The sequence below is a fragment of the Asparagus officinalis genome, chromosome 8 (genome assembly GCF_001876935.1).
Source record: "Asparagus officinalis chromosome 8, Aspof.V1, whole genome shotgun sequence".
Classification (NCBI taxonomy): domain Eukaryota; kingdom Viridiplantae; phylum Streptophyta; class Magnoliopsida; order Asparagales; family Asparagaceae; genus Asparagus; species Asparagus officinalis.
This window is the reverse complement of record NC_033801.1, coordinates 18,840,788-18,867,741: the sequence shown is the minus strand read 5'-3', so window position 1 is coordinate 18,867,741 and position 26,954 is coordinate 18,840,788. Positions and strand designations below refer to the sequence as shown.

The window sequence follows — 26,954 nt, the reverse complement described above, 5'->3', positions numbered from 1 at the left end:
TATAAAATTAAGATTAATAATTTACATGAGATCATTATTATTTTCCAATTTAAGTGTTGCTAGAATTAAAGTTCCTATCATGTATTTAAGTTTCTTCTATTATGTTGATTATCATAAATCGGAAGCTACTCGTATTTATACTAGACACCCAAACGACCCTTAAAATCATATGTTTGAACATGGTATGGGGTAAAATGACCCCGACCTATGTCTAACGAGTTTCAAGAAATGGATGTGAGCATTGTGAAGTCACTGAAGTGTGAGACACGCATCCAAGAGGAGTTTGACAAGTGTTTTAAATTAAAACGTATATCATATAATTGAGCACATGTCTCAATAAATGTATGTATATATCCAAGGAGTGTCCTTGAAGTTGTACGGATAGGTGTTGGGTACGTGTCGTGTATGGGTACAGCTTCACCGGTAGAAGTACCTGAGTAACATAGGTGACTATATTCTCAATTCAATGGATCTTGGATTATCACTTTTCTGCAAAGAAATGAGGGGCATGAAATTCAATCTCTCAAAATTGATGTTCTTTTTAGTTGAGTACTGTAACCTATAAGACAGTTATTTTAGCCGTCTCATAAACTTTGCTTCAGCTAACTAGCTGGAACCAACAACACAAAGCATGCTTCACCTTGACCATCTTGTTCTGTTCTGTAAACATTATCCTCCTTAATATTGTCTTAAGAGATTGAGAAGGATGATGCCAGAGTTGGAGGATGGTTAAAGTGGAGAAGTGGGTCTAGTCATGAAACTATACCAGACGACTAGAATAAAAGGAACGGAAAAGTTATCTCAAATGAACAGTTTCAATACTTTTTGACCATTTCAAGCTTCGGCATGAGATTTCTATGTCACCTGAAAATTGAAATTGAACAATAAGTATCATGTTGACTGAGATACATGATTGGTGACAAAATGTTTATACTGAATGGTGTGGAACCATAAAGTTGCAATAAACACAATTTCGGATAACTTGATATATATGACCATGCATAAATGAGTCCCACTGCTGCCACAAATCTTTTAGCATTTGTAAAGAAGTTACAGATCGTCCTGTAATGGATACAACAGGGCAAACTGATTGAGACACAGTAGACACAGATTGAGCACCCTTTTCATGGGCCAAACCTCGACTCACACTGCGGCATCTTTTTTTTTAAATCAACTTCAAATATGTGGCCAGTTTGACTTGAAACTGGACTGCTATGATACTAAGTCAAAGGTTCCTTCCACAGCACTAAAACTTCTAAGATGTGCTGAGGTTATATTTTATACTTTAACACAGTTTAACAAGCTAGAATATTAGCCAGAGAAATTGTTTAGAATAGAAACCATAAAAAAAAGAGAAACGGTTAGGAAACAGTCCCTACTTTCCCCATTCAGAAGGTGCATTCCAGGCAGCTAACACTGTATCAGACTTCGAATTTTGCAGGCAGTTTCTCACAACAAAGGATGTCATAGTGAACAGACAAACGCCCATATCTTTGTAATCACGATCAAAGTCAAAGATCTGTCAATAGAAATATTAAAAATAAACAATTTCACAGTTATGAAGCAGAATGTAGATCCAACATATGGATTGTGCGAGATAAAAATTCTTGATTTTATGATCATTACACAGGACGACTACTTAAAAGATAAAATCAGTTCAGTTACTTGAAAATCTTATTCTTAAGACTAAAGTTCTCAACGAAAGAAATAAAACATTATCAAGGTCAAGAAAGCCAAAATACTACACATAGGCCACTGTTGTTTTTGTGTTTGATCTACAGTGGAACTTACTGAATTTCGGTTGGATCTAAATAATCAGTATAAGCTTGAAGTCTGAGGTTGTGTTTAGGATAAACTTCTATTGGAAATTGGATGCAATTGCTAGAAAGGACTACAAGAACATAACAGGTGAGGACCTGGTCATGAGTTATTAAGAGAAGGCTCTGTTCCCAATTTGACCCCGGAATCCTTCTTATCCTTTGAACTATTTTTAGTCCCTACATGCCCCCCTAAACTATGAATTTGTTCCATGATTGACCCCTGAACTATTTGTTGTCTCACCTTTCCCACTAACACCTGCTTATCCTTGATCTATCAGATTCAGTACCTAGTTACCACTTATGTCCATTACTTTGTCAGTTTTTTATATGAGTTTATGAGAGAAAAGTGATAGTTCAAGGGAAAAGATGGAACTCAAAATAGTTCAGGGGCAAGCAGAAAACAAATTCAATAGTTTAAGGGGCAAGTAGCGACTAGAAATAGTTCGGAGGTAAGAAGGGACAAAACTAATAGTTCAGGGAGAAAGTAGGGACTGTCTCTATGAAACTCTTACCATGTAATACACTGCCATGAAACAGGTTGCTGTTACGGAAAACCAGACACAAAGCCACAACTACATATGTTTACTTCTCCTGAATGTATGCAACTTATACAAATATATATAGCGGGTCCGTACTTATATGTGAAACCTAATTTAATAAAGTGATTCCAAAAACAATTAGCTATTTTCAAAGGGACATAATATTCTATGTTAAACATAATTGTTAAGATGCATAATAGTTTGCATATGGTAAGTGTTACCACAGATAAAAATGTGTTTTGTGTCCAGGTGTATAGTCTTTGTCACGCCCCAGGCCTGCAATCACGTTGGCGCTGTGTAAGCCGTGGGACTCACTGAGTATAGCGCTTTGTTTGGCTCAAACCACTACCAAAATCGACTAGCCGATGCTATACTTGAGTCTTTGGCTTTACTCTTTCAACACTTATTTTTCTCCCACTGGCCGATGTGGGACTAACATTGGGGTGTCACACTTTGGTTGAAGAAAGTGTCCTATATCTCAATAGTTCTCAATGTCATCAGTGTCCATGCATGACCATTTAATACATCTATTTGGTATTGTGATACATATTTATCTTCATCATGACAAATATTATTTAGTGAATGAAAGGTATTGCAAACTATGTTATCAAATATATTTTGAATTTATTATTGATATTACATTCATGGAAGAGTTTATATTTGATGAAAGTATTTACTTTACCGTCAATTCATGAATATTCTATTTTCATGAAAGAGGTATGATAATTTTATGAAAGTGCTAAGCATATTAAAATGCTTTTCGTACAAGCAGAAAGTACAAAGTGATATTTTAAGTGGAAAAGGAATTCTTTTAAAATGTTAAAAATCTTTGGAAGTCCACTATGGAATGATTTGATATGTTTACACCTCCCCTATGGTATCGAGCATATGAATACTGAACTTTTTGGCAAAAATGTGATGTGGCCATTTTGGAAAAAAAATGTGATATGGTTTCTGGGTGCCTTAGAGTGATTTATGCGTGTTTTCATGCTACTGGGCTATAATTTTTGTAGCCTTAGTGTAACAACTTAGCGTATTTTGCAAAATGTGATATAAATACATTTACAATATAGACGTGTTTGGTATTTCTTTTTGCTTTGTTTTTTAAAATTTATTTGGTGTTATATAACACTGTCGCATGTTATATATGTTACAAAATTTATTTTATTCAATGTTTAATACGTTTCTAGATTGTTATCTTAGTTTGATAGTAGTTTATTTGAAAGTTTTAGTATTAATAATTTTTAAACTTGTTTGATCCGCAAATGATAACTTGTCTGCTCATTGAGTGTAATTACCTGTTGTTTTCATTGTTTTCTGATGCAAATTAGACTTGCAATATCTTAGCTTGGAGGATCGGAACTTGTGAATATTATGACACGATGAAATTGTAGCTATCCTAGATAGATTTATATCGTTATGTAATAAGAGTTTATTGACCTACTAATTGTATTGCTTTGACTGTAGCTTGATACGAAGTAGTCTTCGGTGAGATTTCTATATATCAACGAAGTTCCTTATATAAAGTCGTATTTGTACTATGGAAGCACAAATCATGCTCAGCACATGCTCTTGCACATGTCGCCATTATCATGTATCCCCATTTATGATGTGCATTTGGGGGTGTGACATCATGTATGTCTGCATGTTCCCAAACCTCCACATTGCCTCCCCTATGGCTGCATCCTCCACCTTCAGCGGCAATAATGAGTACCACAATTGTTCTCCGCTGCATTCTCGAGCAGGTTCATACAGTCCTTGTAGTCTTTCATGGTGTTGGTCACATTTTATGTTGGTGGGATTTCAGGATTTTGTTGTAAACGAGGATTTCGCAGTGGTGGATTTCAGCATGGAGAAGCCACTGGTGGTGTGAGTTACATGAGGTGGAGGAGCCTGTTTGTGGATAGTGGAGGAGTGGAGGGGAGAGAGAGGAAATGCAGAGAGAGGAATAAGAAGTGGAGCTGTAGCTTGTTTTGATGAAGGTTGTGGCATGAGCTGGGGGGAAGGAGTGGACGCTGGTGAGGAGGGAGAGGTTTGAGAATGCTGATGGTGCCACAGACCGATATACTTTTCCAAATCATCCAAATTTGCTAGAGGCCTTTACATGATGGAAGACCACGTGGCTTATATATGTGCATGCATGTGTTTGTCTGTGTCTTTTCTTTTCTTTTTTCCTTTTCTTTTGTTTTCCTTCTGTTTCCCTTTATTATTATTGTCATCATCATTATTTATTTCTATTATCATTCTTTTAGGGGGGTGCGAATTGCTTAATATACAACAATGACCCACAAGCATAGGAAGAAATTCTTGGTGAGGTGATTATCTCACATGTTCAAAAATATACTTTTAATTCCTAATATGTTGAGGTAACATTAACAAAGATAAAAGATACTAGTTAGAAAGTACCTACAAGATAAGAGATGTAATTTTTACTGCGTACATGACTTTAAGCATTAAAGATGTAAATTTCTAATACACAATAATGCATAGTTTTAAAAATATATATCACATAAGAAGCAAAGAGAGTATCTTAAGCGCTATTTAACCATTTGTAGACCAAGATCTTTTGTCAAATATTCAAGAAGGCTCACCATATTGTTTATCTCAGTTTCAGCAAAGGATTTACCGTCTGCAAGCATGCTCCACACTACCTTGCTGATTCTCAGGGAAATACTCATCGCAAAGGAAGGGCTTTTGTTCTTTTCTTTCTCCATTAATCGTAACTGTGAAGCTTTCTGCAGAACCAATCTCAGAGTGGAGGATGCAGCTTTTCGAGAGGTTTGTATACTACCCAGCTCTTTCCTCAGTCTATTTACCTGTGTACATGTTGGTAGCTGTAAATTCTTTGCAGTAGAAAATGTAACTTCATCTTTTCTGTATCAAAGTGCCAGGAAGAAGGAGAAGAAAACAAAATTCATCCAAACTTCCTTTAAGTAATGTGACATACCGTTAAGTCAGAATGATCTTGTCTCCTAATCTTGATTGATGTGTTGCAAGAACTTATTAGTATTTCAAGCAAGAAGATAATTGGCGAATTGTAAATACCAACATGTACACAGGTAAATGCATCAAGATATGGAATTCAAAGGACATATAAATATGCTTTAGATAATGTGAATATAACTGCCAGACCTAGAACAATAGTGCAAAATTTTCTCAAGAGAAACACAACCACCACATATGAAGATAAATACTAGATCAATTCAAATGCCTATAACAGGAAAAAGTCAGCATCCTACCAGTATTGATTTTCCACCAGTAATCATCCACAATTCACCATCATTTTCTGAACATGCAGTCTCACTAGGAATATCACTACTAACTGATAGTGTCCTTATATCATTAAGGATTAACTTTCTTTCCCTTTCTTTTTGTTCAATGCTGATTCTCGCAAGTTCAACCTCTTCAACACCATCTGGAACCACCTCATCAGCTTCCTCTGCATCATCATCATCATCATCATCACTCGTACTTTTACGAGGTCTGGAAAATTGGATTTAAAATAAAACAGTTGTTATTAGTAACTATATTTTCATTGATGTCATTAACTAATTACCAATGACATCTATTAAGGGCAACTAGTGTTACTACGCATAACATAGAAGGAACAGGATTACAAATATTTTATGTACACATAGGATATTGATTATTACATACATAAGAAAAACCTAATTACTGAAGCTAACTGAGGCTAACAGACGTATGAAGTAGTCAAGTTCAAGAAAAATACTGCTGGCAAATCATTGTTGTGGCAAAATGCAGAACTTAAAGTACATAGAGCAATTAACATTTGGTGTTTAACTTTCACATTCTAGATATAGCACATTGTAAACATTTTCAAGATGAAAAGTATTTGGTGTATTAACTGATCATCATCTTCATCAACAATAACACTGAAGATTACTCTTCCTAAAGAAGGCTCCGGAGAACAATTCACTGTTATCATCATAAGTTTGCATTTGAAGCAAAATATGTTAGAAAACTGTATTATTCTTGAGATAACTAAAGGGGATCACATGAATGGAGATTTGTTGAGGGGAATTATTTAGATATAAGGAAAATAAAAATAAAATAATAGATGCAGATGTTGAAATTGCACGCATTATTTAATAACAGCAGCATGTGTGCAGGAGGCCATACTACGCACAATATTTTCATTGCATGCTTTTAACAGTATAGTTAATAGGTCTACTAGGTTAAGTCCATTAGAGATTATAACAGGTTGTGAACCAAGAAAACCTATAAACTTACTTTTCATGACATAAGAAGTTAGACTCGGTGCATTAGCCAAGTCTTCTGCATAATATTTTTGTGCCATGCAAAATGAGATCCATAGGCGTATAGCAATAAGTAATGATAATTACAAGTTTTCTGAAGATTCTCATAGACGATTGTCGAAGTTCTCAGCTAGAGACATGGCTAAGCTTAGGATTCGACGTAAGAGGTTCCCCATAGGAATTGTGGGGAAACTTCATGCTACGTACTGTCCATTTAGATTTGTGAGAAAAAAGGTCCTAATGCATGTGAGCTGGACAGTGCATGAGATGTTAATATCATCTTGGAATTTTGCATCGAGTATTTGACTCCTTATCTTGCACCAGTGGACATTATTGTCAAAGGCCGACTTGGCAACCACCTAGGCATTTGTGGCCCCCAGGCTGACTTGTTTTGGCCTAGGCGCCCCTGTCCACATGGTGGGCACGCCTAGGCAGGCGTTAATCCATACAAGAAAAAACATTGCAAGTGATTCACCTCAAAGATTTTTTTTTAAAGAACCTATTAATCCAAACAAAATAACTTAAAACCCAAAACTCGTAACTTATACATCTAAACCCAATTACTTAAAAACAAATCCAGTAACCTAAAAACTCAACACGTTTTACTTATAAAACCAAACCCATTTAATTTGAAACCAAATTCAAATTACAATCCTAAACCTCAATTGTGATCTATTTTCTTTTTCTCCGCCCATTTTGATCATTTGCTGCTTCTCAACAAAGAAAATCCCCTCAACCTCCTCAAGCCCTACTCATCAAGATCCAAACACTCGATGCTTCCTCAAGTCCTTTCTGCCTCAAGGGCTCATAATGCCTCTCACCGCCTTCTCAGAAAAAAATGCTAGGTGGTGCCTAAGCGCCCGATTAAGTAGCCAGGGCTACGTGCCGGGTTCGGCTTCGACACCCAGAGGCACCCAACATCTTATGTAATGTTGTTCATGGACTAGCTACTATCTTTCTAGAGTTTGCATCCTCGCCTTCAGTGGGTTAACAACATATTCTAGTTCCACAACCAATGCAGCAGAGGAGACATCCAATAGAGATCAAAGACATTTTGCAAGATGAGATTGTATTGACAACAAATGGTTAATTTCAGAGAAACCTAGTCCATTTGTGTAGAAGACGCAATGCATAATGCACTTGGCTACGGGCCGAGGAGATTGAGCAATTCAACCTGGATGCTCTTAATGCTTATTATCTCCATCATTTATCGTCGTTTATCAGAGACGAATGTTTCAAAGTCAGAGAGAGTTGACAGAAATCAATCCAAGAGCTAATCTAGAAGAAAGAAGATCTTTTGAGATTTTTAGGATTTTAGTTTGATTTTCTAAAGTTTTTAGGATTTTAGTTTCCCTTTCATGTTTCTTTAATTAAGATTTCATTAGTATATTGATGGTTGTTAGCTTTTCTTTTCTATAAATAAGACGTAGCGTACTCAGGACCCAAAAATGGGACAGGTCCATGGGACAGCTATATGGACATGCCTACATGTCAATTGCAGCTAGCGCTATTAATGAAAATTAATAACAGACTAAGGGTATTTCTGTCAAAGAAAATTCTAATTATTTCTTTGCTAACTATGGTAACTAAATAGTTAAACCCTCATCCTTTCCCCTGGATCCTTAAACTTGACTGCATTGGATCGTGTAATACTCTCCATTAAGCGACGTTCTACTGCATCTCTTTCACCCATCCACACCAAAGCTCTATTGCTGGCTAAGATCTCTCCATTGACAGACCTCGTTTTCAACTCTTTCACCCATCCACAATAAAAGCTTCACAATTATCTATGGCCGACGGAGATCTCGCAATTGACAATCCTCGCCTCTTCGCTGGTCATCAATCAAAGCTTTTATTCTTATTCTTTTATCAACCTGACACAATGTTTTGTCCTTCCATTATCAAGTGTCTTCAAGTTCAATTACACTTATTGTTACTAGTCAGTGAACTAATCAAAAAATCAATTTGGTTTTTGTATGATTCTGATTGCTGTCTAAGACCAAGGAAAAGAGAAGATGTGCAGAAAGATTGAAGGACAAATAATACGAAGGAGAAGAGAATGAACAGCAAGAAAATAAACTAAAAAATTCCAGAACTACCCCTAGTCAATTGCTCCATATGCCCAGCCTGAAATTAGAAAATACGTAATAAATTAAAAAGTTTCTTTACACGTCAGCCGTCCCTCACCTTGGTCCCATAATTTGGATCCAAAAGTAATTATTCTAAGATGTATGATTGTATAAGCCTCCGTTTAGGAGCACTCTTGACGATAAAGAGTGATATTTGAGATTTAGTTTTGAGCATTTTCAGTTTCTTTCTTTAGCATGTAATTTGCCTTGGGTGTAAGCCCACAAATTATAAATTCCTTGTTTTATCCTAGCCAGTGATTACACCCCAACCCCCACCCCCACGCCCTTCTCAAACTCAACCATCAACAAACAAAACCCAACTCCTAAAGCTTACAACTCTCAGGCACAGCTCCAAATTCCTAACTCCCGTTATTGTTCACGTGTCTTCACCATCATGACTCCCTCATGAACTAACCAACCTGATTCTTCCAGTCACCCCAGCTCATGCCAAGCACCCAACTCTGAAACCTCACTGCTGCCTCCTCTCTCCATAGCCGACAATCTTACCTTCAACAATGCCGATCAACTTCCTGACTTTTCTAATCTTGATCCAGCCTCTGACAAAGTCTGATAGGACTCGTCAAGGCCTAACCCCACGTTCTGACTGAGCCCGATGACACCATCTCGAGCCTCCAGCTTCCAATGGAGTTCTGTCATCTATCCTTGACCCGACGAAGCTTCCAAATCCCTCTCCCTCCCACAGGTGACAAACCTTCATCGATTCCAATCCGCGGCTTCGACTACTCCTATCCCCGTCTGGAAGATCAGATTTGACTCAATTTTCTCTTATTTGATCTTAATGGGGTTTAATTGTCATTTATGTCCTCAGGTGCTTGGTACTCAATCCCTTTGTTGGTATTTGTTGATCTTCAGAATCTGCAGAAAGATCTATATATACTTGCAGAGGAATCAATTAAATGTTAGATCGTTACTAATTTGTGTGATTGATGTGAGTCCCTCAACAATAATTATATAACCCAGATCACAAATTTAATTGTAGATTTCCGCGGCTCTATAAATTTGTAGGAAACTAGTAAATATATTTGTCTATTTCTGTATTCTGCATTTTCATTGCTTGAATAACCATTACATAACCTAGATTACATTACATTTTAGTATTGACTAACAGGATAGCATTTAGAGTGCATGCATGTTAGTTGGTATCTAGGTTTATTCTCATCTGTGTGATTGATTGGAGCATTTACAAAGAGTGCATGCATGTTAGTTGGTATATAGGCTTGTTCTCATCTGTGTAATTGATTGGTCTCATATTGCATTAAAAGTCCCTAGTGCTTTGTCCTGCATCAGGTAGGCCACATGAACCTATTCCTCCATTCAGCTCTATTATGGGTCATCCCTGTCAAGTTCACTAATTTCACACTTTCCTTAATTGCTTCCGAGTTCCAACTAAGTTCTTTAAGGTCTACTCCTAGTCCACTTCGACCCTATAAATTATAATATTATCACTTCTCCTAACTATTTCTAAGAGGAACGGTAGATAAGAATTAAATGAAGGAGAGAAAATGAGATGGTGGGAAGGATGTGGACACTACAACGAAACTAGGAGAGAGACCAAAAGGAAAAAAGCTAAGAGAAGGAAGACAAATTAGGAAGATTCGAACATTAATGTAGATGATGGGTAAAAGTTTGCACAATGTTGATCCTGTCCTCATCTTCTCGTGTACAATCCAATTACTAGAATCTCAAACTTATCACGTAAAGATCTGATGGTTATAAATGATGAAGCTGTATGCATTCACAGACACATGATATACATACATTAATACATATGCATATTGGATAAGAAGTTATATAGAAATATGAATGGATGTTGGGCATGTAACTGCATCATGTGTGTAGGAGGTCATACTTCGGAAGTCTGGCAAAGAGAAGATTGCTTAGCACATCCATCATAACCTGAAATTGGCGGGATGTCATTGTTGCTGTAATATTAGGAGAATTGAACTTCAACTCCTTCAGAGGCTTCACCTGAGTAACAAAACAAAGTCTTTATTCTGTGAAGAAATTAAGAGAAGTTTATTTTAAAGGGAACTTAATATTTTAGGTTTGCTCCGTCATTAATGTTTGAGTGTGGTCAATCTACCTTCAATTCTGGCGTACCACCTTTGTGCCTAGTGTAGCGGAAGTACATTTGACAGGGCATAAATACTCTTTCAAGTAATGCACCTGTACGGTTTACTTTTGGTGAGCTCCTATGAATTTTGGGTAACCACTGAAGTCCAGCACCAGGGTCAACATCAGTTGGTGCTACATGAGCCTGAACGTGCTCAAGCATTACAGAAAGCTCCGCTCTTTTCCAAGTCACTCCTGGTTCAGTTTCTGAAATGGAGACACTGCCGGTACCAAGAGCTTGCTGGATCATCTCCGAACCAACATGGACAACTGAATGAAAGGAACGAGCCAAAATACGGCCACTAGCTGCTGCAAGCAGAAACCTGCCCTGATATATTAAAGAGTTAACTGTTAGCAATATAAGATAGATCTAGAACAAAATTATTACAATATATGTCACACAAAACTATCCAACAAAGTACACCAAGTGATTCAAATTCTTTAAAACTAAGCAGTTATGTGTACTAAACAAGCTTGAAGCTAACTGTTGCAGATGAAAAAGAAGTAGTAGCAAATATAAATCATAATTTTGTCAGAACACTAAATGTTCTGGTGTTGGTAAATATCTCTAAATAACTTCTCTTTCCATTGACAAGCACTTCCAAGCTTGAACAAAGGTTTCCAGTGGGGGACCCGTGGCACTGCACTTATTGAGATGGTTTCAACTTTCATGTTCATTTTAACTATTCAATCTCCCTGAGAAACAATTTCTTCCATAAGATCAAGAATTCCATATTAAATCATTCTGGAAGTAACTACATTTTAGCAGTGATGATCAAAAATAGGTACTGCTTCATCAGCATATTTGACATTAATATAGGCGGTCATTTACCCTATTAAGCACTAGGTTAGCTATGTGCGTGGGGAGCTGCAAAGATATGTGTCGTTGTCCAACTTTTTGAGGATTTACATGGCTTCAACTAAATGTTCCCGCTACAAAAAAATCTTTATGCAAATCAATCTCCAAATGAACCTCGAGAACAATCTTTACTAATCCAATCTCCAAAAGAGCCAATCTCAAAACTCAATAACCATTTCCAATAGAACATTCTCACTAGAACCAATAGAATAATCTCTCTGGCATCAACAGAACAATTTGCATCCAAACCAGTCACAAAATCTACGATAGGCGCACCAAACACCTTGGGTCCTCCACAACAGGAAAGGGTCTAATTATCTTCCCCTATACCATTCCAATGAAAAATAGCCAGTCTGCATCAAATTTAACATGATATCTGTGCCCAATGCCCATTGCCTGAGACAATTTTCCAGGCTACACCACCACAAAGTAAAACTAGAAGGTATTTCCCTCGAGCCCGAAACTTCAACTTTACTCTGTTCTTGAACCTCATGATTGCAATGATATTAAATCCAAACCAACTGCAGTAACACAAAGATTGTTTACAACCTGCAAGGGGCAATGACATCAATAGGAGTCACAAGTCAAACATGTGCAGGACCAACCACCTTGTAAGCAACCTCCTCGCTAACTTGCTTCATATCTCCCATGGTAAAGAGCAAACCTATGTTGTCAACTAGTTAGGTATGAAGGTCGAGGTAATTCTTGTTTTCGCTGATTTCTGCGTAGGACTTGATGAAACTCGGCTGTGAAGCATGCCAAGAAACTATCTTCCTGCATGGTGAGCAAAAGCAAGATCAAATAGAAACCACTACTACATAGTTCAAGGAAACAAAAGCATCGTCGTCCACAAATGTCAAAGCCATGAGGTGTGGGAGATGAAGCCTGTATCGAAACCCCCTTGGGGGCCCCAAGGTCGAGGAAGAAGAAATATATACTCTAAGATTAATAATAGGGCTCTGATACCATGCGAAAAAAAGAGAAAGAAACAAAAGCTCTTAATATTCATTTATTATTAAAGGGTGCAATATAATTTATACATACAAGTACTTATATCTATAGGAAGTCCTATGAAAATGAAACTCTAATAATAATAAGGGGTTTTTATCTTTTAACCCAAAATTTTACCCCCACTTATTTAAAAATCCAATCACTTCCATAAACACTCATACACCAAAAGTACCCCCTATAACTTACTTTTAACTCAATCTATAATATACCCTCAAACTTTATACTATATCTCCCAAAAAATTCTAAAATAGCCCTTTCCTCTCTTCTTCTAAACAACAATCATGCTCCAGCCCATCGCATATGGTGACGGCGGGAGAAATTTATTTTCATGCTCCTCTCACTCTCCAAACCCCAATTTAGTATACCCATCTTCTTCAAAATCTTTCTTTCCTTTATTAATGTCTTCTCTCTTTTTCAAAAATCCCTTTCTTTCATCAATATTTCTCCTCATAAAAAATGTTAATTTGGTTTAATTTGATTTCTACTTCCAATCATTAAATATCGCTTTTCTATAGTCCTAGAACCAAAAAAGAGCTATACTATACCAATGAAGATACACTTCAGTCGTAGAGAGTTATACTTTTGCGTAAGGTGCTATACTTTGCTCATAACAAGCCATGTTTTTGAATAAAGTGTTAATACTTTGATCAACTAAATATTAATAGCTCTTAAGCTTTCATATTTTTATGTTAACTAGTCCAATGGATTTTAAATATTCCTTTGTTTTTTCTCGCAATTTTCTTGACGACATACTACACACTTTTAATTTCCCTCCTGTACTCCCAGAATCAAAAAAGAGCTATATTATAAGGATGAAAGATACATCTTAGTTATAAAGAGCTATACTTCTTTATAAGGTGTTATACTTTGCTATACATCAAGCTATGTTTTTGTATAAAGTGCTCTATTTTGCTCAGCTTTCATGGATTTTAGGGATTGACTTCGCATAAAATTTAGAGATTGGCTCTTTGAGTTCGATGTTTTGTGAAATGAAGGAAGAGAAAAAAGAGAGAAACACAGTTTATTTGAAGAAGGGCAATTTAATTTTTGGGATTTTAGATTTTTTTAAATATAATATAAAGTCTGAGGGCATTACTACAAGTTGGGTTTATAAATAAGTCACATGGGGTACTTTGGGTGTGTGGGTGTCTATAGAAGTTTGTGGATTTTCAAATAAGTGGTGATAAAACTTGGGTTAAAAAGACAAAAGCCCTAATAACAAAAATAATAGAAAACTATAATAAAGAAAGGAAAAATTGTGTCAATGCCCTAAAAATGAAAACTCAATGGGCCCAGCCCCATGTATTATTTCCCATGTGCTTTAACTCCTTAAAACATGAAAAAATATGGCCTAGCCCCTCCATCCCATGACTACCTTTAATGTATATGTATTTCACCCTAAATTCCTAAATTATTCTTCTCTCTCCTACCATGTTATCCCCACCCCTCTCTCAAACACCAGCCACCGTTTCTTCCTCATCTCAACCACATCCAACTGTCTCCATCACAAAATCCTGTTGTCATCTTTATGAGTAACTCCCTTCCCCTCATTGTCGTCAACGCCACCGCCAACCGAACTCACCTCCTCAAGACCCCAAACCCACTCCTCCCCTGTTTCCACCAAATCTCCACCATCAATTTCTCTTTCACATTAAACCCCCCTCATACCCACAAACCCTAACCCTAATTCTCCTCCACCGCCATGACCTCCATTGTTCCTCCATCCTTCTCCTCCGTCGCCACACCACCACCAAAGAAATCATTGTTATCTCGCCTCCACTCCTACATCCTCTCCATTGCTATCCACCCTCTCCACAGCTTTCTACTCTCCACCCTCTCATAGCTCATTGTTCATTTGTCAAGCTATTTTTAGATTTGGATGTTTGGGTTTCAAACCCTTTAATGAAAATGTACATTGAGTTTGGACATTTGTTGCAGTGATATTAAAAGGGTGATGTTGGAATTGAGGAAATGAATGTGGTTTCCTGGAACATTATGTTTAAAAAATTACTGAAATATGAGATATTAAATGATGCCAAAAAGTTGTTTGATGAAATGCCAAATAGAAATGATCTCTTGAACTAGTATGATTGTATTGAAGGTTAGTCATTTGCTGAAGATGTTGATCTTTTTAAGAGGATATTGATCGATAGCATCATGCATAAGTTGAGAATATGATTTTTTTTACAAGGCATCCTATTTGATTTTTATTCTTACAAAAGGAAGATTGGATGTTGATGTTAAAAGTTGAATGTTAAGATTATCAGTGGTATATTGAAAAGATCTCTTTTTTTACTAGTATCAATGATGGGTATTCCATCTCCTAAGAGATTAAGTATTTCACAAGGCAAAATTAGCATCATGTGGTGTAGATGTAAAGGTTGTGGCATACCTATTAATATTATTACATACCTGTTAAGATTTAAGTCGTACCTATTAAGGTTATACCGTACATGTTAAGGTTCTGACATACCTGTCAAAGTTACGTGCATATCTATTAACTATATCAAGTACCTATTAAATTTATATTATAACTGTGAAGGTTATGCAATACGTGTGAAACTTATCATTAACATGTTAAGGTTATGTCATATCTATTATTTTTATGGTGTATTTGTTAAGCTTATACTATAATTGTGATGCTTATAATTATTGTGTATATTTTACTAATTTTGATTTAAGTGTTTATAACTGTAGTGTATATTTTACTTATTTTTTATTTAACTGTTAAGTTAATTTTACTAATAGTATTGTTAAGCATTTAAAAATAATTATGAACATGTCCTCCATCCCATTCCAACTTATGAGAAGTGTAGTGTACCAATAGATCGAGATATTGCCACCAATTACTACTAAAAGGAAGGAAACAAGACTATATCAAGTGTTGACTTAAAGAATTAGAGTTGGTTGTCAGTCTTAAAGCCAAGATGCTAACTATATCGGCTTGCATGTAAGACTAATCAGTATATGTTAAATATGCTTCATATATGTCAACTATATCTATATACGGCATGTGTAAACTATATCAAGTATCTGTTAGTTATATCCAGTATTTGTTAACTAAATCCAGTATCATGTTAACTATATCATGTACATGTTAAACTTTATTTGTTCCCGCTTAATATCAAGTAACTGCTAATATGCGTCTATTAACATTCATGGCTAATTCATGTATCTAACATGTATTTATTAAAGTTAACTGGTAATCTATATTGTTAACAATCAATGGGTAAACGTAACAACCAATGGGTAAACTTAACAAGAAATTGGTAGACTTAACACTCAACATTCAGAATTAACATTCATTGCATAAAATTAACAATTATGTTATAAGTATAACATCCAACGAGTAAAGTTAACATCAGTTAGATAAGATTCATAGATAATTTTTAATAGTTCACAATTAACCTGTACAATTATATGTTTGTCTAGTTTTGACATTTACATACACACAACAACACGATGAGATCTCCATGATACTTTCTTTTTATTTTCTATGTACATGCCATGTTACTATCACAGTCCAAGAAACCACATCCCTCTTTGGCATTTCATCAAACACTTTATGAGCAATCTTCGAATAGCCATATATCATATACCCTTTTAACATACTACTCTAACCAAATCTCACTCACCCATTTTAGCTAAAAATAAACTAGCAAGATCCGATAATAACATAAGAAATAAAATCACAAGTAATCCAAACATGGGATTTGTTTGAGAGAAATGACGGAGGGGAGAGGAGAGCAGGTCATAGGCAATTTTGAGCAGGTGGGTTTGTGGTGGAGGTAGCGACAACGAGAGGAGCAGAGGGAGTTTGACAAAGGAGATGATGGCCTCGGTCATCATGTGGGAGAATTTAGAGGAGGAGAGGGGGTGGTCGATGGAGGAGAAGATAGAGGCAAACTCGAAGGAAGAGATCCTGTTGTTGCCGTTGGAGTCGAACTAGTTGAGGATGTGCTCAATGTCGGTAGTGGCGAAGGGGGAGGTGGGAGAGTGAAATGGTAGGGTTAGTAATTTGCTTGAGATCGGTAATGGCGGAGAGGGAGGCAGGAGATGGAGACTGCGGGGTCGAGGGAATGAGGAGGAAGAGGGAGAGAGGCGGAGTGTTAGGGTTAAGGTTAGGAGAGAGGAGGAGAAGAAGAGAGAAGGGGGACCAACCAAGAAGGTTTGGGTTAGGAGAGAGGAGGGAGAAGCAATAAAGTTAATAATGGAATGAGGATTTAGGGTTTCCATAAAGAAAACGTCTAAAGAGAATAATATTATATCTAACATCCTTAAGAACTCTCAATAATATATCCATAATGTATCCTTCCTAATATACTATATATCCTTAACATATAATGATCTTCCAAATATTCCTTAACAAGTCCCATATTGAAAAACTATGCAATTGTATGTTATTTGTTTTCCTATAAATAAAACCAATCATTCTCTAAGATAATGTCATTTTTCCAATATAAAAATAAGGAAAATAATATCCTAAAAGAACATGAAAATGGTCCCGTAACATAAATCACAAAGCGAAGATTCAAGAGAATGCAAAACGCCATAAAAGTACCTTCCTTCCAACACTACAACTAGTATTACAAAAATACAGATCAACCAGCATTATTGTTAACAATATATTTTCTACTAGTACTCAAATCCGTCTTTTTTCTATTAGTACTCAAATCCTTTTCTTGAGGTAAAGGACACTGGTTTTATGCATCTATTAGGGAAAACTCCCTGAGAGAAGTACCCGTATAGTGACAACAAGAGCTATTTCTTCAGAGAAAAAGCTACTTACTTCTGCTTAATGAATTTGAGAAATGAGTCATAACATTAACCAATCTTTGTAAAGGTGAAAGCATGAGGCAACCTTTATAAGGCGAGGGTAAGCGTCAAGGCATGAGGAGTAAGTCTCATGAACTATTTATTTTTCTTGTTTATTACAATTTATAAATATTATAAAAAGCAAGAAAATAAAATAAATTAATGAGGTACTGTAGATAATTTTCACTCCAGGAAATTTTTAGAAGATGAATGTAGCATTTAACTCTTTCTTTTGAAGATCCGACCCTTTAGGTGTTAAACCACACATATTTTAGTTCTACTAAAAGGCCCACTTGTTCATTGGTTTATAAGAGAAAAATTCATCTAGAAGGCGCCAGACATGGCACGAGGGATATGTTCCATTTACGCCTCATTTGCCAAAGCATACATCTCATGGCCCTTTGTACCTCATATGGGCACCTAAAGGTGTTGTCATTTAAAAACCTTCAAGGCACCTTAAAATGGGTCTGCCTATTTTAACACAGATATTATTTAATAAGTTTGCTGTGTTTTGAGCAAGATAACCATTTCTTACAGAACTAGAACTTCATTATGGTACTGAAGAAAGTTCAGGTATGATATCATATCTTTCTATAATTGGAAATGTTGAATAATAGAAACTAGTATCATATATAAAAAGCAAAAAACGCCAAAAAAACCTTACATTAGCTTCTTCTGAATGCAAATTAAATTGAGGCTGAATAACGTTAACCATGAAGTGCTGTGTCCCCTCCTCCTCAGAATCCCCAATTTCGCCAGGATCCACTATAGAAAATAAGTTGTACAAGAAGAGCTTGAGCATGAAATCATTCATGAAGGATAAAGGAAACTTCAAACATCACATGCCAAAACACACAAATGCAGATCTATGAAAAAACTTACCAGCTACAGTACTCAAGACTTCCAATTTTGAAGATGGAGAAACTATGGGGTGTGTACCCAGAGGCTCAACATTTCGAAGGGAAGGGGAACCTGTAGCATGAAATGCAGACGAAGATGGATTAACAGCATCATCATGAGAAACATCATGATGAGACAATTTTTCCTCAGCAATTTGCTGCTCTTCTAACAACTTTCTCTTTGCATACTGTCGTGAAGGAGAAGGCTTCGGAGGCTGAAACGCTTTAGAAATACCAGCAATCAAGGACCAAATAGCATCCCTATTTTCAATAGTCCACAAAAGTTTAAGGCCATAAACAAAAACTCGCTGGCAATTGTCAGCCACTACTACATTAAATCCATCATCATCATCACTAAGATAAGATTGCAAATGGTCACTCTCACTCCCCATCTCTAACTCAGATTTTGTACGGGTCATCTCAGCACTTGCCCTACCATCTTCCTGCCAAGCCAAAATTTTTGAGCCATCAGCCTTAGGTGATTGTTTTCGTATAGTGAAATAATCTGAATCTAAAAGAAAACCATCATCGCGGCATTTCTCGGTGCAACCACTTATATACTGGGATTTTTCGTTAAACTTATCTGCAGTTTGAGAACTTTTAGTTGCTTTCATATCTTGAGTTATAGAAGCAGCATTGCTTCTGTCCAAGTACACCTTCAGCATATTAAGGTCAACCCCCTGGTACACAATGTCAAGAGGGTCCCGCTTACTCTCAAAGGTAAACTTCTCTTTTCCACGACTATGACAGAGCTCCACTTTCATCTTCTTTATTTCAAATGTCAGACCACTAGCTGGATCATCATCTCCTAAAGGCATGTGCTTAATGCAAGTTGGCGTAGCTTCAATGCGAAGAAAAAATTGAGTCATAACTTTATCTAATGCTAAGTTGCCAGATCTGACAACCCTAGGAACTCCAAAACGTGGCCATCGTGAGAAAGAACGAAGCTTATGAGGAGGAAGATAAACCAAATTCCACCATTTAAACAACCAAACAAGGTAATGCACTCTCAAGTTCACTGTTGGGGAATCTGATGAGGTACTAACCAAACTTTGCGAAGCATCATGCATGGATCCATCTACTAGTGCATTTTCTTCCGCACTAGTGGACAAGAGAGGTTCAGCCTTTGCAGAGGTAAAGGGTCTTAAAGAAATATTCCACTTCAGTGAGAGAGAAGTTGAACGAAAAGGATCCAAGACCTTATCCCGTGTTTTACCTTCTCTTGGAAGTGCATGTAAGAAATGATTAAGAGGGGAACCTGAGTCACATTCCCATTCTAGAGTAACATCAACAGAAAATGCAGGAACATGAAGAAAAGGTCGAGAGTCACAGCATGGAAGCTTCAAACTACAATTCTTTACAAAACTTTCCGGACTACTTACATAAGCCTTGAATTCCTTTGTACAAAGAGATACATGACCATCTGACTGTAGGATTTCCATACAACCTGTAATAATCTGAATGTTATCAAACTTCTCATAAGGGTTGGTTGTTCCAAGCAAAATCCATTTTGTCTCAGTGAAATGTAAACCAACTTTCCCATGAATATAGTTCCTCATATCATCCCACCATGGTAAGTTGCGTTCTTTCTTAGGTGGCTGATTCGCCATTGGATTGTTACCCCTTGTTCCAAGAATAGCTCTGCGTAGAGCTACTGTAAATACATAGCTTACATCTGCAAATACTGGTTCATATCCCACTCCATAGGATACTTCAGCTCTATGGAAATATAATGGCAAATCCATATATGTTTTCATTGGTGGACTTGTACCACTTGCTGAACGTAACATGCGAACTTTCCACCATTTCCCAATAAAAACATCTTGCTCAATTTGAGGCTGGAAGAAAGTAGCCTGTAACAAGAGAATTTACTTCAAATGTAAGTGGAATATGCCAATGAAGCAACTGTAGTTGGAAAATACACATTGGACTTCCAGGCATTTGGAACACCAACGCCTTTTAAAAGGAAACATACACATCCCATAAAAACATTTTAGTCCATATGGCAGAGGATCTTGAAATAATTCTCATAATCTAGCAGAAAGAAATTTCTCATATAACATAAAGGCATACCGTTAAAGAAAATATCTCATATCTTGAATATCTAGATGGTTTTAAGTTTTTAACAAATACAAGAAAGGTCTAATAAAACAATGTTAATAAGCCGTATCATAATTTTTGGAAGTTTTGCAACAATAGTAAGATAAAGGTGAAAAATAAGGAAAATACTTAGATAAAAAGAACAGAAAAACTTACTACGTTCATAAAGCCAATCAATTCTTTTTAGGTAGACATGCTAATCAACAAGATATCTAGCTATGATGTCCTTAAAATCAAAGAAAACTGATCTTTCCAGAGATAATTGATGACTAACTGATGACAAACAATAACTGATGACTAACTGATGAAAAAGTAGAAATTGAAAACGAGGAAAAACAAAGATATTTGAACCTGACCTGTTGTGCAAGTACAAGACGTCCTTGACATTTACCCTCTGTTCCAGAGAAGACTGGATACATATAGTCTCTAAGTTGGACGGTCAAAGATCCAGCGTTCAAAGAAATATCTCCTCCGTACGTCCGGGAGAATGGTATCTCATTATCTAAGCTGACTGGATCCATCTTGTTTATGAACTCAACCATTCCAGCTTTACCACCTTCAATGCTGGTAAGAGTTAGATCTAAGTTGACGGCAGAAATCGTTAGAACTGAAGCTCTATTTGTGCTCGGTTTAAAACCAGACTGAAAGCCGCTCAGGCATGCTCCTGAGCCTTCTGATAACTCTAATTTCTGACATGCCTGATAATAAGACTGAAATGCCTGCTTATGGATTTCATCTTGCAGGCTTTTAATAGCTGCTGTATTGGACATGTCAATTTCAATTCCATTATGAACAAACTTCCTTTCAGTGTGTGGTTCAGTTGGTGTGGAACCTCCAGACTTCCCAATGGAAACAAACTCGTCAAGAAACCTCAATCGAACACTTAACTCAGAAATTTCACTCTTCATCAGATTGTAATGTTCATCAAGCCAGCCTTGTATGGGTTCTTCCTCCATAGCTATTGTAAATTTACGTATGATTGATCTAACAGATCCAAATTTCGTAGACTTTGTTTTGGATTTCTTTGAACTCTTTTTCATAGGAAATAAAAGAGTGGTTTTAGCAGCAGCAATAAGTTTCAAACCTCTTAATGTATCCTCTACTGCATCATCTATAGCACGTAACTGCAACCTATAGGGAAGCCAAATATGAACCGCAGGAGCCTGAATCACCCAATCCCATGTGGTCACAGACTGTACCTTTGTGTCATTTGAAGTACTCAAAACAGATACAGGAATTCGAGAAATCTGCATTCGGTTACTTGTAAAAAGTCTGGTGTCATTAAGGTTCAGCATAACCTCTTCGATTAATACGCCTATTCTTGCATTCTCAGAGAAGATAGATTGCACACAAATTGCTACTTCCACACCATCTGCAAGCTCAGCAGAAACTGTTAACATCTCCACATCAAGGGCAATAACCGGCTCCTTTTTCTTGCAATTCTTATCAGACTTTTCCTGTTCCAACATAACTTCTTTTTCAGATTCTCTGTTTTGAGAACTCAAATCTTCGTTATCAGAAAGCTGGTTCCGTGCGTTGTGCACAACTGATTTCAAAGAGGTCATGACTTCAAATACTGCCAAATGAAAATCAGGTTCCCATCTGACTGCTATATCAGTTACTTTGACCAGAGAACAGACAGATACCTCATTGAGGCCACCAGAGCGACGCACAAACTTTGCTTTTTTCATGTCAAATAGAGTCAACTTTGCACCAGACTTATTATCTTCAGAATACTCCTGGAAGATTGATCTCACACTTTCAAGATCAATTTGAACAGAACGTTTTTCCTTGTTTAAACAAACCTTGAAATTTGATGTATCAAGAGATATGGAGAACTTTAGCTTCTTGCAACCATTAGGGGCAGTAGATGTTACGCTTGCAGTACGCTGTGTGCCATCAGCAGAAACAGTAATTATTGTTTCACCACCCTGTGAACCATAATTTACACGCTTAGGGTCTGCAACAACTATATCCGCTGCAATCACATGACCCCAATAATTAAATGAAAACTTTTCAATATTTAGCTTCACAATCTGTGTCCCTTTGGAAGTTACTTTGCTAGAACGTGCAACTTTGCTCTTTACAGCTTTTTTCCCTGAACCAACTAAACTTTTTAACAGTGCCTTAAAGGAAAGCAAGGTCGAAGTAACAGATGCAACATGGTGAAAACCAATACACACTCCCACTCCAGTTACATCAACATCAAACATTAATTTCCAGTTATTAGGACCTTGTTCCTCATGGGATTCTACTTCTCGATGTCCAAAATTGAGAATAAGCCCTTCAATGTGCATTAATGAGCTTGAGTTGATTTCCACAGGGAACAAACTCTCTCTTAAACTTTCTTGATAATAATCAGCCATGTGCAAACGGATTTCACCAAGTTCAGCATGTACATGAATGCCCTTACTTGCTACATTATTTGTGAACAGATGAGATGATTGTGAGCAGACCTGCATTATCAAGAATGTGGTCATAGAATAATCTACTAAGACCACCATAATCCTTTCCACCTCTGTTTTCTGTGTATAAAAACCTTCAAAAGATTAAACATGAGAAATTAACATTACTTGACTTGTTTGTGAGCAAATGTAATAGTTATTACTTAATACTTCAAGTTTATGTATTTTCTTTTTGTTCGGTATAAAATAGTTTCAGTATATGTTTAAGAATTAAGAACAAAACAAATAAGAAAATATTTTAATTAAATTACTTAAATCAATAAAAGCTACACAATTTACTTACAGGTATCACAATAGAATATTCAACTATATAATCATAAATTTACATCTCGTTCATAATTTCAGATTCATTTTATTAGTAGCATTTATAATTTCACAATCACATAATGATATCACCAAAATAGCCCATGAAGGTTTAACAAACAATCCAAAAGTAAGCACTTAAAATGTCAAGTTTAAAGAAAGGAAAACTCTCAGGTCTCTCTAATAAATTATAAGTTATATTTGAAGTAAGATTGTTATATTGCAATAAAGCAGAGTTATGATTTGTCTGAGTTATTTCAAAAGGTTATGTGAATGTGATACTTAAGGTCTGTTAGGTTATATAACACAACATAATGAATTATGTGTAACGGGTTTTTCCCAACGATGATATTTATGTATGTATGTGTATATGCGTACTGTGTGCACATATAATTTAATGTATGTATATCTCACCAAACCATTATATGGCGCAGAGAGAACAATCCCTTAACATTAAGAAAAATCATTATGTAAGTGTTTGTGAGTGTAAAATAATGGGTTATGAGGTGGCGGCTCATTGTGCAGCGTGTTAAATGAGCTACCAAGAGATAAAGAGTGGTGAAAGGTGAGACACCCATTTCATGTGACTAGTAGGGTGGCCTCACCACATGGTCATCTCATGGTAGACATAAGCAAAATGAGCTGCACCTCATACTCATTATTTCCTAATGCATTCATACACAAACATACATATCCTGAAAAATTAACCAAACCTTTATTGTGATATAGAACATAAAAGCAATAACATCTCAGATGGTAATAACAAGAGCTAGGTAATCAATTGTGAAACTTACATGGTATAATGGTAAGTCGTTGAGCCCGTACAGCACAATAGTGATTTCTGGAGCTGAAACAGTACATGTCCACGTGATAGTCTTGGTTTTACCCACCTGAGTCCGTTCTTTGCGTGAAGTCTCATTATGAAGTACCATATTTTTCTTTTTTGAGAAGTGAAAGCCAAGCCAGGGCTCCAGTCTGCTAACAATTAAGTTGCATTGCATTCCACCAAGCTTGACATCAATCTCAGCTCTAACTGGTTGAAGCGGCTGAGAGCAACGCAATCAGAAGCATCTCAGGTGTAACAATTGAACTCGGAGAAGGATGTCAGATAAAAATTTTATAGAAAAACATAGTTTTCTCAACAAAATAACAAATGATTTGAGCAATGAAAGTAAAAGAGTGTATTTATTCCATACATAAGGGAGAGAATGCAACATGTTTGTTTCAAACATGCGATATCAAAAGATATTATACAAACATATTTATATACCTTACTAGAGCAGCAAACGGTACAGCATATTATTTAAAGTCGTTAATTGTTTTGAATACCAAAAAAAAACATGGGGACAAAGGGATAGAAGCTGTGTACTGACTAAAAGTTTGAATCAAATATACGAGCATAGAACTGTTTAGAAGACATTTATAGGCATTACAAACACCTCCAGATAGAAAGAGATACATCATAAAGCATTCTAAAGCTGAACTAGCATTTATTAGCCAGTTCATCCACTTTAACAGCATATGACAGTCAAACCAGACAAGAAAATGTCGTGGACAAGCCATAAACTGCATATGGTCATGACACCAATGAAAACAGTCCAAAGACAAACAAACTAATCGAGAAAACAACAAACAGGGGGCAAACCCCACATACCTACATACATATACATACATTCATACATACATAAACATGGAGATAATGGGTATGAGCTGGCGGCTCATTCTGATGAATGGACTATCAAGAGATACTCATGTGACGAGGCTCATCTTGCTAGTCACATCAAAAGGTGTGGACCTCACCATTTTATCTCTTTGCAACGCATTTTGCTAAATGAGCCACAACCACATAACCATCATTTCACACACACACACAGAGAGAGAGAATATATATATGGGTATCCTTGGTACCAATGACCAATTTTGATCCTTGATAGTGAGGTGACTCATTCTCATCCACTAATCTTAAAGGAGGGGACCATTTATATGTATGTGTGTGTATAATAGAAATGGATATGCTTGATACCAAGCATAAATTTGGTGTTTGGTAGTGAGGTGGTTCATTCTCATCCACTCAAATGACAAATGGTCCTCACTTGAACCACCCTTTAATTATTCTACTCATGTGCACTCATGTGAATGTGGCCCCCCTTTAAATAAGTGGATGAGAATGGGTCATCTCGTGTGCTTGGTACTAAGCGTACCTATTATTCTATATATATAGAATAATGGGTATGCTTGGCACCAAGCACAAATTGGTGCTTGGTAGCAATGTGACTTATTCTCATCCACTTATTTAAGGGGGGCACATCCACATGGGTGCACATGGGTTGGATAATTAAATGAATGAATGAAAATGAGCCACCTCACTACCAATTATCAAATTTGGTGCTTAGTACCGAGCATAGGACTTAGGGTTCAATCTACCAAGGGTTTTACTATTAAATTTGTTTAACTTATTAAGATCTTCATCCGACAGTCATCTTTCATTTATTAAATTAAGGGTAGTTTAGGAAATTAAAAAATAGTTGGAAAGAAATGAATAAAATCAATCTCAAGCTTGCTCATAAGGATCACAGAAATATCAAAGGAGAAGTTTTGTGTTCAAACCTTCACAGCTCGTTCACATGCTAGCTTCCGACTCCGACACCGTCTTCTTTCGTTTCCACTTTAACTAAAGTGAAAACCTAGTACGGTGAATTTCAAAGGAGCTTTGGTTTTGCAGTAGAGGAGTAACGGGTGTTTTTTCTTGTGATGATAAGTCTCACTTGAAATTTGTATCATGGTGGATTTGTCATTACTTTCTCTCAAGCAAATTGTAACCTAAATGCTTCCTGTTACCAAACAAGATTCTTGCCTTGTGTTCTTTGCCATCCTGTTTGATCTAATAATTAACTAATAACAACTTGGACATGAGTAATTTTCAACCAGAAGAAAATTCATCACAATAATACAAAGAGAAATCCATGATTACCCAATTCTCTTTCTCTAATTTATGTAGACAATTGAACTTAATCCTAACATGGGAGAGAGTGAGAGAGACGCGCAAGGGAATGGAGCGGACGTACGGCAAGAAAAGAAAGAAAGAGATGCAATAGAAAAGAAGATAAGGAGGCATTTCTTTTTTAGCGACTTATTTTCTGCGAAAGAAATAATTTTCTTTTTTCCGCTTATTTTTTCCGTAAGTTAACCTACCCTCATTAAATAGATGTCACGGCATCAAATAAGATCTTGGTCAATTAAACGAATCCAATGGCTAAATATCTTGATGGACTGATGACTTAGTTAGTCCACTTAAGTTTACAAAAACTTTACTCTCTCTCTCTCTCTCTCTCTCTCTCTCTCTATATATAATCAAATAAGATCTTGGTCAATTAAACGAATCCAATGGCTAAATATCTTGATGGACTGATGACTTAGTTAGTCCACTTAAGTTTACAAAAACTTTACTCTTTTCCGCTTATTTTTTCCGTAAGTTAACCTACCCTCATTAAATAGATGTCACGGCATCAAATAAGATCTTGGTCAATTAAACGAATCCAATGGCTAAATATCTTGATGGACTGATGACTTAGTTAGTCCACTTAAGTTTACAAAAACTTTACTC

The 26,954-nt window shown here is 36.4% G+C and overlaps 1 protein-coding gene across 4 annotated transcripts in view; it reads right to left on the bottom strand.

Annotated features, from left to right (window-relative positions):
* The window catches only part of LOC109819442 (protein SABRE-like), a 91,511-nt gene that overhangs the window by 17,157 nt on the left and 47,400 nt on the right, over window positions 1-26,954 (bottom strand). For all 4 annotated transcript variants that reach the window (XM_020385171.1, XM_020385172.1, XM_020385173.1 and 1 more), the window contains 9 exons: window positions 24,145-24,396; window positions 20,939-23,038; window positions 18,466-20,335; window positions 18,248-18,348; window positions 10,870-11,226; window positions 10,636-10,754; window positions 5,599-5,842; window positions 4,951-5,175; window positions 1,380-1,519 (listed from right to left, as the gene is read on the bottom strand). In XM_020385171.1, coding sequence (XP_020240760.1) covers window positions 1,380-1,519; window positions 4,951-5,175; window positions 5,599-5,842; window positions 10,636-10,754; window positions 10,870-11,226; window positions 18,248-18,348; window positions 18,466-20,335; window positions 20,939-23,038; window positions 24,145-24,396 — 5,408 coding nt within the window. The remainder of the gene's footprint in view (window positions 1-1,379; window positions 1,520-4,950; window positions 5,176-5,598; window positions 5,843-10,635; window positions 10,755-10,869; window positions 11,227-18,247; window positions 18,349-18,465; window positions 20,336-20,938; window positions 23,039-24,144; window positions 24,397-26,954) is intronic.